The following is a 15,416-nucleotide window of genomic DNA, read 5'->3' on the forward strand; positions in this document are numbered from 1 at the left end:
AAAAGCACCTTATTAAATACACAAAATAAAACACAGAATCAGAGAAAAAATAAAAGGTCACACAGTAAAGTGTTTGTTTTTTCAACCTACAAAAAGAAAAGATAGGCTATAATTGAAGAATTTGAATAAGTGGTGGACCATTAGATAAACTCCTTATTTGCAACAATTACTATTTTTATTTAATGCTGTATATGATTGCACAAGGTGTTTTATTCCTGTATAGTTCATTGTACACTTCCATTGTCTTGAAGCATTTATACGTATTGCATTCAACAAGCCCTGGGCATCTGGCTTGATAAAAGCTCTCCCTCTGGTGTACACAGGTGGAAGGGGCAAAGAAATAACTCAACCTTCAGAATCTGTTGGCAGTGATTTTACTTTTTATATCAATATCTGTATTTGGCTCTGAGAGGAAATTTATAACCTATATTCTAATGTAACATTGGTAACATATAAAAATAATAATGCTATTTAAAAATAGTCTTTTTCACAGATGTTTCTATATTTAAAAAAAAAAAACTTTCTTTTAATTGAAATGAAACATTCCAAATATTTTTTAAAACAAAGTTCTTATCTACCAAATTTCACTTTGTGTGACCTTCATGAAATTCCTTCTTTCTTTTTTTGTATGAAAAGAAGTAAGGAGTATGTAAGAGGAAATGGTCTGATTCAAAGATGTTTAATTCAAGAAAAATCTTCAAATTTACATGTACTTAAATGACACCTATGTAATCAGAAAAAAATACTATGCTTTAGTGAAATTACCCTACAAGTAATAATTTCCAGTAGCCTTAAAAATCATCAATCCAACTGAATTTCTGATACTATATATTTAGTATGGCATTATGTAGTATGTTTAGATGTGTTTGTCTATATATATATGTGTATATATGGATGCTGACATATTATAATTAAATATATAAATACCATACCTAGAAATATGTACTCTTAGAATTTAGTAGTAATAATAATATCTAATCATACTCATTTAGTACTAACACCATCTCCATAAGGAAGATACTATTACTGTCTCCATTTTTCACAAAAGGAAACTGAAATACAAAGAGGATACAGGTAGGTATTTTTTAACTACTGTTTTTATCTGATGCTGAATGTTAATCGCATGATATTTCTGCTACTGCAGGTGTTATCTCCACATCTGGCAACAGCAATATCAGTGAGAGAAGTCATCTACACATGACTATAGAAGATGAAGGACAGGATGATTACGAAAAAATGCTGGGGTCACAGAATGATAAAAGCTGATCTTAGGATCAAGGCTATTAGCTCAGGAGTCTCTTCTCTCAAATCTCCTTTCTCATTTTAGATGCTTATGTAAAAGAGTATTGGAATTGAAGATGCTCCAGAAGGGATACCTATTATCTGTTATTAGGGCAAAAAAAGTTATTGAAAGGGAAGGAAGGTTTTAACAAAAATATCTACATGAAAAAAATGAAAGGTTATTCTATGAATAATTTAACTTCTTTTCCTACCAAAAAAAAAAAGAAAGAAAGAAACCATACCTGATTCTGGTGTTCTGACAATCGTACTATCAATATAACCTGCTTCAGTTGTAACAGCAGAAACTTCAAAAAGATACGTCGTATAAGGTTGCAAATGTGTCACTACAAAACTGATAGGTTCTTTCCACACAGAGTTAATCTTCCTCCCAGGCAACATGCTCGATGGGTAGGTGGTACGTGATGGAGGCGTCACCCTCCCGAGGGTTGGAGAAGGGCTGGTTGTACTCCATAAAAAGGATTCATTATTCTCCTAGTGAAAAAAATAAACATCAGTGGGAAAATAATGTGGTATCACTTGATGGCGATGATAAGGGTAATTCATTTTTTCTTTATATTACAAATATTATTCCTAATTTGTGTGTGTATGTATATGATTGGGTAAGAGTTTAACAGATTCACTTACCCATTATAGCTACAGACAAATCTGCTAGATTTTAATTATACCCACTTACTGTCTACAGTTATACCATCAATACCATTGTCCACAGTTTTAGAACAGAATGTTCTAAATGTTTAGAACAGAATGTATTTACTGCATTCTTTACACCTTAATCTTTCTTATAAGTAGGATTTCATGTGGCTTTGAATAAAGGTATAACTATAGCAAAATCATTTTAAGAATTTTAAAAATTCATATTAAAAGTGCAAGAGCCAAAGAGATGAAATGTTTTCCCTATTGTGAAATTTCAAACATAATGTCGCTTTCTTACCGTTATGATTTTTTCTGCAACAGTATTCAAAAGACAAAGCTAATAGAACATGTGTGTTTGTGTGTATATGGGCACATGTGTATATGTGTTTATGTGTATTAGATATCCAAATTAAAAAAATATTTTGTGACTTCTACAACTTAAAGCATTTAAAAGAAAAGTAATTTTGGTTGTTTTCTCATCAATAATATCACAAAGATAACCAAAATTAACTTTAAAAAAGCATTATTACAGTACTTCCAGGGATTTCCCATCTATGACCAGAGTAGTAACAAATTCTTCACTAAAGATATACACAACAAAAACAATCTACTTCCACAAACTTAACCTTGACTATTCCCCTCCCCTCCTCTCCTGTCACATGGAAGTGTTATCTTTTTTCCAGTGATATCCTACGATTTCCTACTTCAGGGCTTATAAAGTATCCTCTACCTCCACATAATCTCCACCTATCGTTACTCCAAGGCCTATCACAAATGCCATGCCTATCATGTAGTCTTTCCAGAGCTCCCTAAGTGATCTGACATCTCACTGCTGAATTCTCAAACCTTTCTCTTATTCTGCCTTGACTATAGCCAACTGTATATCATATGATACTATAAGTAATCAAATAGCTAAGAATCATTTTGGTAAAATGGAAATTTTACCAAAACTTCAAGATGTAATTTACCTAAAATTTTTGAGACATAGAAGATGTTCCATGATACTTACAATACATTCTGGCAATTTCCCGGTCAAAATGTCTTCTACTCTGATTGAAACATCTTCCACTACTATCCCACTTCTGGCATGTTTGACGCTAATCTTGAAGCTGGTAATTTTGCCATTTGGTTGCCGAGGTAAATACCAAATCAGGCTTACTGCTGAATAGTTAAAGGCTTCGACTGTGAGATTCACCACTTTTCCTGGAGCTGGGGAAGTGAAAGGGATTGAAGGAGAGGAAAAACATTGTTATAAAACTTAGAATGGCATTTATATAACTTTGGGATGTTACATTTCCCATGTTATATGAAATTAAATGTATAATACATTGTATAAAATCTACTTGGGTAATACTTTTTGAAATATATACTTGGGTATACTTTTTGAATTGACTTTTGCCTAAAATAAAGAACTGGAAATTGGGCCCATAGAGTTGTGTTTAAGAGGCACATAAGCTTTACTTCAAGATCATTTGGCCAATACATCCATCAATAAACTATTTCAAATAAGTCTGAAAAAATATTCAGTCAATAGTTGTTTGTGGTTATAGAAATTTGAATAATGAATATCTTACTTTCTGAAATACTTTGGAATTACATAAATTCCTTAGATAATGAAGAAGTGGCAAATTCAAACAATTATACAACCATTTGCACCAAAAAGCACATTTCTAGAATGTATGTAAATATTTAGTGTCTAATATAAAATGGATACCACCCAATTGATTGTGGTTATTATATTTTGACTTTCATACACCCTCAAAATCAACTTTCATCAGAATTCATGATACTTTGTTATTAATTATTAATAATCTGCATAATAATAAGCTATATACTATCTTAGTTGGAATGAGATAAACATGAGGCCAGAGTGAAGAAAAATGATACTTAATAATTCAAGGTTAATTATGCAAAATTGACCAAGTAGAGTAAATAATCAAGGTCCTTTAGAATATAGAATAACCATGACAAGTCACTATTGAAAGAAATAAAAACAAAACAAGATGTTTGGGGTAAAACAATATAAATGATAGTAGAAGTGCCTAGTATTGAGAAATCAAATAACCAGAGTTTAGGTATACATTGTAGAGAAGAATACCAAAATGTGATTTGTAAATGAAAGCCATATAAAGTATATAAGAAAGTTAGGTCCTGGGCAGGAGAGCTGTGTGTGAATGGGTAAGAGAGCTGTATGTGAATAATATGAGTTAAACAGAAATTAAGAAACTTAACAACAGCTGCATTTTAATGGAAAAAAGTAAAATACAACAATTTGGGAAGATGATTAATCATTAATAATGGATGTCATAATGGATAGAAATTTTTTTCTTCAAGAGAAACTGATCAATGGAATTAAAGCTTAAGAAGGACAATGACAATATGAAAACTCTCTGATACTAAAGATTTAGCACTGAAATTTCTTTTGAGTGGATAAAATATAATAAAGCAAAAAGTTTGTTTAATACGTGATGCTATGGAATTATAAGAATCAAAGCTTTTATCATTAATCTTAATCATTGTTTTAAATTCCTTATTTATCTAAAGTATGCAAATTTTATAAGAATGCCTGAAATATATATCAATAACAGACTGCATACAAGCTGGCACATTTCCAAATCGGCCTTAACAACAATCATGAGGAACTACCCAAGTGTAGAGAAATTTGAATTTACAAGGTAACCAAACCTTTATTACATTCCAAAACATGATTTCAAAATATCTTTTAAAGTACACAAAATATCTTAGATAAAAATTAATTAAATCTGTTAAACAACATTTAGTGAAAAAGAGGTTATTTTTATTAACTTAAAATTACACTATTTTTGCCTCAGTAAAATCTGTATGTTTTCCTTTTGTGACTTCGTGGTGTCTGAAGACTAATTCTGGCTCTTTTCTGTAGCTGACAGGTCTTCCCCTACTTTAAATATTCTAGTTTCTACTTCTGGATTTTTAGGTACCGAAATCCCATCATCTTTTGATTTTTATAGTGAATTTATCCATCTTGGTCCAAGTAAAGATCTGACACTAAAGCACCAAAAAATTCTGTTTATAAATCACTTCACCTTTCAGATAAGTCTTCCACACACTTTGAGGGCATAGCTAAACAAGTGACTTGCGTAAATATATAAGTATGTGAAACTAATTAAAACTTTCGAAGTGTATACTATACAAAACATACATTTTCTTGAGTCAGAAAAAAAAAAACCTTTCTAAATCAAATATAGAGACTTCTAAAAGAATCTTCTACATTTCTAAGGATCCATCAAGTTAAAAATGAAGGTACAAGAGATATTTCTAATATTTTAAAGCTAAAATTCTACATTTGTTTGAAACAATGCTGTGTGAGAAGTAAGAAAGTTGAGATTTTTGTGCTTGTGGATGTGATATCAGCTCAGTATGGTATAATGGGTTAACTTTATACTTTAGGAGTATTTTTATTCATGGAGAAAGAAATTATTTCTGGTTTAATAATAATAAATGCAATTTATTTATTCCACGGAAATTTTCCTTAAATTTAGTTCTGTGTAGCATAAATAATAAAAAGGAGTCCTTGGGGGAAAACTTGGACATAACTGATCTAACTAAATTTAGGTTTATATTTTTACCACTGAACATTTTTTTTTAAAAAAAAGATAAGGCAAGACTGATTATGTGATTATGTAATTTCCCCAAGAAAACACAGCAAGTCAGAAACAGAGTGAAACTTCTGTTCCGGTATTATTTTCACGCCATCCTAGAGTGTTAGTCTGTCCCAATCATAATTTGCCAAGAGAGCAAATAACTCCAGAAATTATGTCAGTTAGTAGGGTATAAAATATATAAAGTTCAAAATACTGTCAAGTTGAAATCATAATCTGCATGTACCAGGCTTTATCAGAAGCTGTATCAAGATGAGAGTTTTAAAGAAAGAACAAACTATTTGGTAAGTCATTAAAAAATTATTCCAGTTATTTCCCCTGAAGCTAAAAACATAAGTAATAAATTTTTCTTTTATATCCTAGTGAACATTTAATTTAAAATAATAATTTTCTCAATTTTTAGTTGTGCTAATAATCTGAATGTCAGTAGGGTCAATATCAATAGGAAAAAGACCTCATGAATCATTAATTTCTAATTTTAAATAAACTCTAGAATTTTCTCTTAATTCTTTCTATGGCATAGAGCATGTATTCACATGCTTCTCTTGATGGGGTCTCAAATAAAAACTGGGCCATAAAGCTTGGCACATGTTTCTTTTAACACTATAATTGCATAATCCCCTCTAGATATACAGGGCCCATTTCAATGTATCCCTTTGGCAGTGAACCACTGGATATTTTTATCTTTATCTGTATCTTTATACAGAACATTTATAGTTGCACAAAATTACAGAAATTGTTTTTATAGCACTTCTCACCAATCTAGTATATTACTTAGTAACTCATTTATTTATCTTAGCCCACTAGAATGTAAGCTCCACAGAAAATATTTGCTATTGATTGGAGATGCCATTCTTTGTGCCATTTTTCTATTTATTGGTTCTGACTGTTTGCTATTATAAACAGCTGAATTACTAAATAAATAAAATTACCTCCATTCCATAACAACTTATTTTTATCACAAAGCTTATGTTCTACTAGGCTAATACATACAATAAAAAGTAGGCAAGTAAAAGTGTTACATGTCAGCCTTGTCCAACGGAGAAAAATAAATCTGTTGGAAATAAAGATGGACAGAAGGAAATAGGGGCTATTTTAGAAGGTGTAGTCAGGAAAGGTAAAGTGAGATCTGGATCAACTGGGGAGAGAGTTCTACAGATATTTAGTGAAAGAGTATTCCAGGCAGAGGGAATAGCAAGAGAAAAGACCCTAAGATGGAAGATCAGTATGGCTGGAGTAGACAGAGGGAGAGGAGAAAGGTAAGAGATGAAGTCAGAGCGGGGAAAGGGCATACAGAGCACTGTAGCTCATGGGAAGGACTTAGGTTCTTGCTCTGAATAAGACAGGAGCCATCTTAGGAGGAGAGAAGTAACATAGTCTAGCTTCTGTTTCAAAAGATTATGTGGCTCTTGTCGGTAGAGTAAACTATAGGCAGGTAAGCTGGAAACAGGAAAACCAGTGAGGAGACTTTCGATTGTTCAGGCGAGAAATGATAATGGATTACATAGGGTGATTAACAATAGGGGTGAGATTCAGGATATATTTTGATATAATGTTGGCAGGGTTTGTTGATAGATTAGAGTGTACTATGAGAGAGAGGAATCAGGATATCACATTTTTCCTCTCAGCCATTGGGATAATGGAGGTAGCTTAAGTTGGTTTGGTAATGATTGCATGTTATGGAATAATATGATAACCATTATAATCTGTATTTCCAAAAGTCTAATGTCATAATAATACTTATGATTTGATGTTAAGAGGAAAAGGCAGGCTATAAACTTGCATAAATGGCACAAGCCTACTTTTACTAATATACAGTCACAAAGACATATATTCATAGGAAAAAGAAGATCAGCCAGAAATGGACCAAAAGGGTAACAGCATTTTTTATATAACAGGGCCATGGATAACTTTTATTTAGGGTTTTTTTTATTTCTGCTTTTTTCAAAGTTTTCTAAGATAACACTTAGTGTTTTTATAATCAGAAAGAACAATATACATTTTAATAAGTGAATTTACTATCCAAGAAGACTCTAAAAGTAATTGAATGGCCATGCTGTTGAAAATTTTATGCATTTTAGTGCCGGATTTTGTTTATATCCCTGTTTACTTTCAATGACAAAAATTCATAATGAAGTTAATTCAGAATAAATGATTTAGGAAAATTACCACTTTCTGCAGTTTGGAAGAGAAATGGGTCACTAAACACTCCAATGCCAGCACTGTTTTCAGCAGCAACCTAGAATAGACCAAAAGAATTACATTCAAGCTTTATACTCTCTAATTAAACAGAATCTGAAATAATAAAACTTTGATTTGTCCAGAAGATAAATGATAAAGATCTGACTGTCAGTAGGTTCAATATCAATAAGAAAAATAAATCATATAAATACACATAAAAATGAAAAGAGATTATAAAATTTGTTCAAGTTTTAAAAGCCCAGATAGGCAATGAGGCCAAGACTCAGATGATCATTCTTCAGTCACTTGCTGCAAAGGCTTGACCTGGTGGGATAAAGCTCCTTCACTTTTAAAATGAATGAATATTTTAATACTAACTATTTACAAAATAATTACCTTGATTTCATATGTTGTTCCAGGATTAAGATTAGTAAGAAGAACTTCCAGACTGTCTGGCTTTGCTCTAACTTGTGTATACGCTGCTTGCATCCATGGACAAACTTCCTTATATTTTACAATGTAAGATATAATCCTTCCATTCGGATTAGGTGGTGTATTCCAAGACAGAAGAATCCCAGCAGATCCGACTCTTTCCCCTGCTAGGAAGACTGGAGGCCCTGGTTCTATTTTTTTTGGAAAAAATTCATGTTGTTATAAGATCAAACAACTATTGTATTTTCACAATCATATGTAAGAAAAATATCTACAAATTGTAGACTTCTGAAGTTCCCAAAGACTAACGGTCTCCTAAGTGTAAGTTTATCCTCCCTAGAACTTTGCTACCACAAGAAAAAAAAAAAGATTAAATGCTTTGGGGAATACCAAAAATAGTCTTTTATAAGAATGTAAAAAACGGAATGCTACTAAATACTACATGCCAAATATACTTTTAATGCCAAATCATTTTTTAAAAGAATTTACTTGATGCAAGGCTTATACACAAACACTAAGAAAACAGGAACCAGTCTTACAAACTGAATAACTCTTTCAGAGCAACTATAGTGAGTTTATTTTCATGGCTTTGTATTATTTAAATATTACCATTAACAGTGTTTCTGATCCATTTCACAAACAAGTATAGAAAAATTATCTTTGCTCTTTGAAAGTAATGGAAGATAACCAGTAGAACGCAGGTTCTAAACAGATCACTTCCTTAAGTTTCCATTTTGCTTTAATTACTAAACTGTTCTCATGCATACAATGCACATATCGCCAATGTAAATATTACCATCCAATAGATTTATAATGGTTCCAAATACTTCGTAAAAAAAGAAAAAAAAAAGGAAAACATATACTTACTTGTCACATTCGTTGTCACTGTTCTACTAACAGGTAAGCTGTATGTTGTAGCAGAAATGGAAGAGACGGTTACATCATACCGTGTACCAGGAACAGCATTAGAAACATCAACCTGGAACACCAAAAGCAAGTGATTGTGTTAAAATTCTAAAAAGCAAGAAAGTTAAAACCATAAATCTATCACAATCAATAAAATAAAGTAACACTTCACTACATAACTCTTCACTATTTAAGATATCACAATATGTTTCTTATCACTGTAAAATATAAATTTGTTATATCACATAACTATTTACCAAATAACAGATAACAAAAACTTAACAAAACATACTGCATTATCAAAGACTAAATCAGTATTTCTATCTATCCTAGTTCATTGTCACAAGAAACAACTATTTAAGAGCCTTAAGAAAATTACAGTCCATTGCTTAGCCCTGGTATTTAAGGGTGTGTACAAAATACCTGTGTCTCTGAAGTTCCAATAAAAAGTAAAAGAAAAATCATAAGAAAATCCATCATTATTACATTTTTCAGGCAGTGGAATCACATTGATGGCTCTAGAGAGAAATGTTGCCTGCATTAATGATTTAAAGACAGATCCTCCTGGCAAGTGCACAATTAATGAGCGTGGATTACTCAATAGCTCTGCCCTTTCATTGTTAAACTATTCATGAACCCTTGGATCGCTGGCTGTAGGTTCAGGGTAGACTTAAAAAAAGAGACACAGACGTTACTAAGGTAACAGTCCACCAATGCTGAAACTTAAACTCATCAATTCGGCATCCGTGTTTTTGTCTTCATCTTATGCTTTTAAAAAGTCTCAAAGGAGTAAGTTTTCATGGTGGATGAGTTTCATAAAGAACTTTCCTATTTGGACCAAGTATAAATACAAGTTAGTTTGGCAAGTACGATAATGAAAACTATACCTGATATTCTCCACCTCCAAGATCTTTGATAGTAACAAAGCCACTGTCAGGAACAAGATCCACGTGAAACCCGTCCACATGGCCAGAGGGTAGGCTCCAGTGCAGAGAAAAGGAATGTGCAGAAATATTGAAGGCTTTAAGTTTCTCAGGTTTTTCCGGTTCTGATATTGAAAAACAGAGGTTTAAAATAGTTATTCTCCTAAACCTTCAAAGAAAAAAGGAAAATCAATAGTCTAAGGGCCAGGTTTCAAAATAACCAAATTGTCAGAAAGCATCAGATCCTTTAGATTATCTCTAGCTCTATGTAGGTGTTAGGCATGTATATCTTTAAAAATACCTAGTTTCTAAGCTTAATTATCAAAAATGATACATCAATTCATGTACCTATTTCTGGGATATTCCTTATCTACTGAAACCTTTTGGTTGACCAGACTGTTTTTTTTAAAGCTTATGCTCTAATTGAAAAACTGAATCATTTTAAAGATAAGTACAAACTACTATCCAATTACCTGGATATTTATCAAACAGAAATAAATATCCAAAAAATATCAAAATCTGCCAAAATTTCATATTGGAAATGAAAAAAAGATAGTTTTTAAACAGTAAGGAGTAAGTGCCCTGGCCATTTCAACCATATTTTTTCTACCTTTGCTTCCACTGTTTCCAAAGTTTTGTTTATGCTGCCTGTACCTACTTGAAGGGAGTTTTCTATGTAAAGTTCTTTGGATTGATTGCCAGTGAGTCAGATTTGCACTCTTCTTATCTTTAGTGCAGATTCCAAACAATATACAGGGAGGGAGAGAGATTATGAAGCCAAGCATGCGAAAAACATCCTGATACAGATCCAATCTAACACTATTTCCAAAATAAAGTAGTCTGGAATTAGTCACTGAACTCCATTTATCATTTTAAACACTCCCGCCCCCCCGCCACCAGAGATGATTTGGAAATCGATATATTAAAAAAAAATGAAGTGTACATTTCCTAACAAAACTGATAGGGCACATTGCATAAAATAGATATCTTAACAGGTCAGTTTCCTAGTATTTTTTGGGGGGGATATACTTTTAGAATGGTTTTCCTTATCTCCTTTGAAAAGTTCCTTTAATGCTTATAATACAACTGTCTCCCTAGTGGCCAAAGCTAATATTGATCAATTAATTTTCACATGACATCCTCAAAGAGACAAACATTCTCTTGGCATCATCTCCAAGTTGTCCATGCAGTGAGCACTACAGTTTTATAATATCTCTTTAGAAATGCTGCAAACCTAAGGTGAAAGATCAGAGAAATACCCAGTTTGTGATGGGTAGAATTTCTTTGTTGTACATAGCTGCTGGCATTTTTCCTGGATGATTCTGCACACAGACCTGTGTCTTCTGTATTTTCAGGCTTGAGAGAAAAGACCTTGATTCTCCTCGCCAGCCCACTTTAAAATGGACAAAAGTCTAACATGACAGAAGTCTGACCACTTCTCACACTTACTGGTTTATGTAAGGGCTGATACTATTTCTTCAAGAGTCCTAAAAAGTAACTAACATTTATGACATCTTAGGCAAGAAACTAGAAAAAGAGCTGGGATGAGACTTTGGAAGAAAAATGAAGACAGAAGTGAAGGGCTGTTTACTGAGATGGTGGTGAGATAGGATGTAGTTTCCTAGACGGTGGCTTAAGATTACACACTGAAGAACCCTTGGCCAAGGATGAAGTGTGTCTCACCAAGAGGAGGAAGAATATATTTGTCTGGAAATTTGCCAATCTGATAAAAAGGAAAGGCCTGGAAACTTCAGGACAGTTTGGTAAAGACCTTTCAAAGCAAAGTGAATAGAAGCCCTGGAAATGGACAGAATTTAAAGTGACTGAGAAAACCAGCCTGGGTTGTGGGATCATTTAAGAAAGAACAACAGTCTGATTATAATGTAGGCTACAATAAACATTTTAGATTTTTTTCCCCTAAATGCAATGGAAAACATTGAAAAATTTTAAGCAGAAAAACAATCTGACTTTTTTTTTAATTTTAAAAGATTACTCTAGAATATGGGCTATGAATTGGACAGAAGCAAAAGTGGCAGCACGAGGCCAATTAGTAGGATATTGCGGTAGTCTGAGCAGAGAGGAGGGAGGCTTGCCCTCAGGAAAAGGTAGTAGAGATGAAGTAATGCTTAAGTCATTGTGAAAGAGTGTAGCTTCCTGAATATGAACTGGAAGATTCAATTAACTGAAACAGATTCCATAATAAGTACGTGATTTGCACTCCATGGAATTTAATCTCTCAAAAGGTAGGAAAATATGAAGCAAAAATATCACTCTCAATCTAATTGTTACTAACCAACAAAAATCAGATCATGAGGTGGATTTTGAGTTCTAAAAGAAAAAAATATCACATAATGTTCAATTTAATTAGGGTTAGCAAGAGGAATTCTAGGCCTAGTCAGTTTTTTTAGACCAGAATTTTCCAAAAATTAATCCTTAGTACCCTAAATCCCTAGAATTGAATAGATGTCCTGTGATCAAACCATTTTGTTAAATAATTCCTTTTCTAAGTTAAACATCTTCTTTTATTGCAGGGTAACTCAGAGCCCTAAATAGGCTCAAGTATGTGTCTTGTGATTCATACTTAAGCAACACTGATAAAAATACAATGTAAGCCACATTAAACAAGTAAAAAGAAACATGTAAAAATTAATTTTAATAATATATTTTATCTAACACAACATATCAAAAACATCATTTCACACATAATCAATATGAAATTATTAATGAGATAATAGTATCACTTTTTTTTCATACTAAGTCTTTGAAATGCCATGTGTCTTTGGCACTTAGAGCACATCTGAATTTGGACTAGTCCTGTTTCAAGGCTGAACAGTCACGTGTTGCTAATCACTGTCTACTGGACAGTGCAGCTCTAAAGCATCTCTCAACTTTTCTCCTTGGCATTTCAGTGAATTTACTTCAACTGCATTTCGAGAAACTGAGAAAAAAACGGAAGTACGATCCTATGATGTCTATACAGGAAAAGAGCTCAAAAGAGTTAAAAGGACCTCACATACAAAGTTCTGATACAAACTATGGTGGATTAACCTTTGAGACAGAGAGCAAGAAGAGATTCAAAATGGAAAAGCAAGCTTCTTAGGGAGTTCCTCAGTAGATTCTGATTCTTAAAAGAGTGTGTACAAAATGAGACCAAAATGTTACATCCTTCAGAATACCCACAAAAGAGTCAAACAAACCTATCAGAACAGTACCAAGGAAACAAAGTCTACAATGGACAGATATTTCAAAATAAAATGTGAAGACTTAAAAGTCCCATCACCATTATTATTAACTTTTATTTATAATTCATATGTACCAACACTGTATATGATATGCTTTCAATATCACATTTAAGTCTTTTCATGATTTATCACAAGTTGGGCATAATGTATGTTCTGACCGAGGAGATACCAGACATGTAGAATATTAAGAAGTAACTCATATCAAGTTTATGATACACTATGCACTGCACTAAGCTTTTTCACTCATTGTTTTATGTTACAGCTGTAACAAATCATAAGGAGATACTATGAGTATTGTCATTTAAAAATGAGAAAACTGAGGAACAAAGAATTTAAGTAACTTCACCAAGGTCTCAAAGCAAACAGGTAAATAGTAGAGCCAGGATTTGGATCCAAGAGCAATAGCTTCAGAGCTCAAGGTTTAATCACCTTGATAAATTTGCGTCCCTCTAACCTTCACAAAGTGGCTTATGAATAATAGCACATCGAAAAATCCTAAATGTATTAACGTTTTAGAAAGGATTCAAGCATTAATAGGATGATCTATAATTTTTCTTTAAAGTCTAAGATTATTAGTTGAAGTGACCTCCAATTTAATTTTAGGGGACTCCATCCAAATATGTCCTATGTCAAGGCAACATTTATTTATCAAGTTCTTGTAGCTTCCTCACACTTTGGAAATGGGCTAGGTATAGTAAAATAAACATCCTCTAAGAAGTCAGCATCATATTAGGTGCCACAAGTGTCTAAAAAAAAGCAATTTTTAGTAAGGCACTGGTCACAGGTCCTATAACTGGATAACTAGGTTCAAATCCTAGCTTTGCCACATAAATTAAGAATTTAGGCAAAACTCTTAACCTCTCTACTTCTCTCTGGCCTCATCAACCTGAAGATAATAATCCTCCTATCCCACACACTGTTGTGGAAATAAAATAAGTTAACACATGTAAAGTGCTTAGAAGAGTGGTTTTAACATAGCAAAATCTTAATAAATGCAAGCTATAATTAAAGCTATTGTTCATTCTGCTATCTTTCCCTATAAACCCTGGCCATCTCTTAGTAAAACCATGCATTACTGCTCTTTCATTTCTTAGCTTTAGCTCCCTCCTCATATCCACTCAGTGCTCTGCCCAGCATCGCTCCATGATCACCACTCTCTCCTTTATAAAAAGTAGGGCAGTAAAACCTCTTTCTGCTCCAGAGGTCCATCAGAAAACCTAGGTTACCACCCTTTCCCATTTCCTCTTATCAGCTCACCTCCCAAATCACAGCTCTCCATTACCTACCTCTAATCTCTCAAAACCATCACCTAAACCACACGATCCAACCAGAACATCAAGTTCCTGCTATTTCATAAAGTGCTCTCTTCTTTAATTAAAATGACCATTGATATTCGATATCCTCCATGAAACTTTCCTGATATTGGCATTACCTTGCTCACTTCTTCCTCTGATCAAAATCTAAGTGAGCGAATCCTGTCACTCACACTAACCACACTGTCTCCTTGACTTGTGCATAAGCAAAACATCTTATTTATCATATCTTTTTTCAACCTTTGCTCAGTGGACTATTTGATTTTTCTATCCAACCATACAGATCAGTGCTTACCATACATCTGTTGTGATTTTTGCCAACTTATGGCAATTTCTGGACTTCTGGGGATTTCTAGAAAAAAATTTGATTGTCACAATTAAGAGGATCCTACTGGTATCTAGTAGGTAGAGGTCAGGGATGCTGCTAAACATCCTAAAAAGTACAGATCCCCACAAGACGGAATCACCCAGCCCAAAATGTCAATAGTACTGAGGTTAAGAAACCTTGCCATAGACTAAAACTTCTACAGTGAGTCCAGTTTTAATGTGTTTGATTGTATACTTACCTACTGCAAAATCCTGAAGAAAAAGACATTCATCATTTAACGCACATGCTTTTTAAGAAATAAAGATGTGTCTTATACATTGATATATAATATAAAAATAAAGTGTAATAGAGTGTTTAAGAGCCATAAGGAATCTCAAGAGATCATCAACTCTAAGTTTACTAAGTAACTTGCCCAATAGTACTCAGCTAGCAAGCGTCAAATCCAGGAGTAAAGTTGGTGTATGACTTATAAACTCTGCTTGCTTTGCATTATCACATATATATATATCACATTTAGG

At 33.0% G+C, this 15,416-nt stretch overlaps 1 protein-coding gene across 9 annotated transcripts in view; it reads right to left on the reverse strand.

Moving 5' to 3' along the window:
* Positions 1-15,416, reverse strand: part of PTPRQ (protein tyrosine phosphatase receptor type Q) — a 258,054-nt gene that overhangs the window by 187,186 nt on the left and 55,452 nt on the right. For all 9 annotated transcript variants that reach the window (XM_061204869.1, XM_061204868.1, XM_061204865.1 and 6 more), the window contains 6 exons: positions 9,980-10,140; positions 9,054-9,165; positions 8,151-8,377; positions 7,743-7,812; positions 2,945-3,144; positions 1,524-1,773 (listed from right to left, as the gene is read on the reverse strand). In XM_061204869.1, the coding sequence (XP_061060852.1) occupies positions 1,524-1,773; positions 2,945-3,144; positions 7,743-7,812; positions 8,151-8,377; positions 9,054-9,165; positions 9,980-10,140 (1,020 nt within the window). The remainder of the gene's footprint in view (positions 1-1,523; positions 1,774-2,944; positions 3,145-7,742; positions 7,813-8,150; positions 8,378-9,053; positions 9,166-9,979; positions 10,141-15,416) is intronic.

The sequence above is a fragment of the Eubalaena glacialis genome, chromosome 11 (genome assembly GCF_028564815.1).
Source record: "Eubalaena glacialis isolate mEubGla1 chromosome 11, mEubGla1.1.hap2.+ XY, whole genome shotgun sequence".
In the NCBI taxonomy this organism is placed as follows: Eukaryota; Metazoa; Chordata; class Mammalia; order Artiodactyla; family Balaenidae; genus Eubalaena; species Eubalaena glacialis.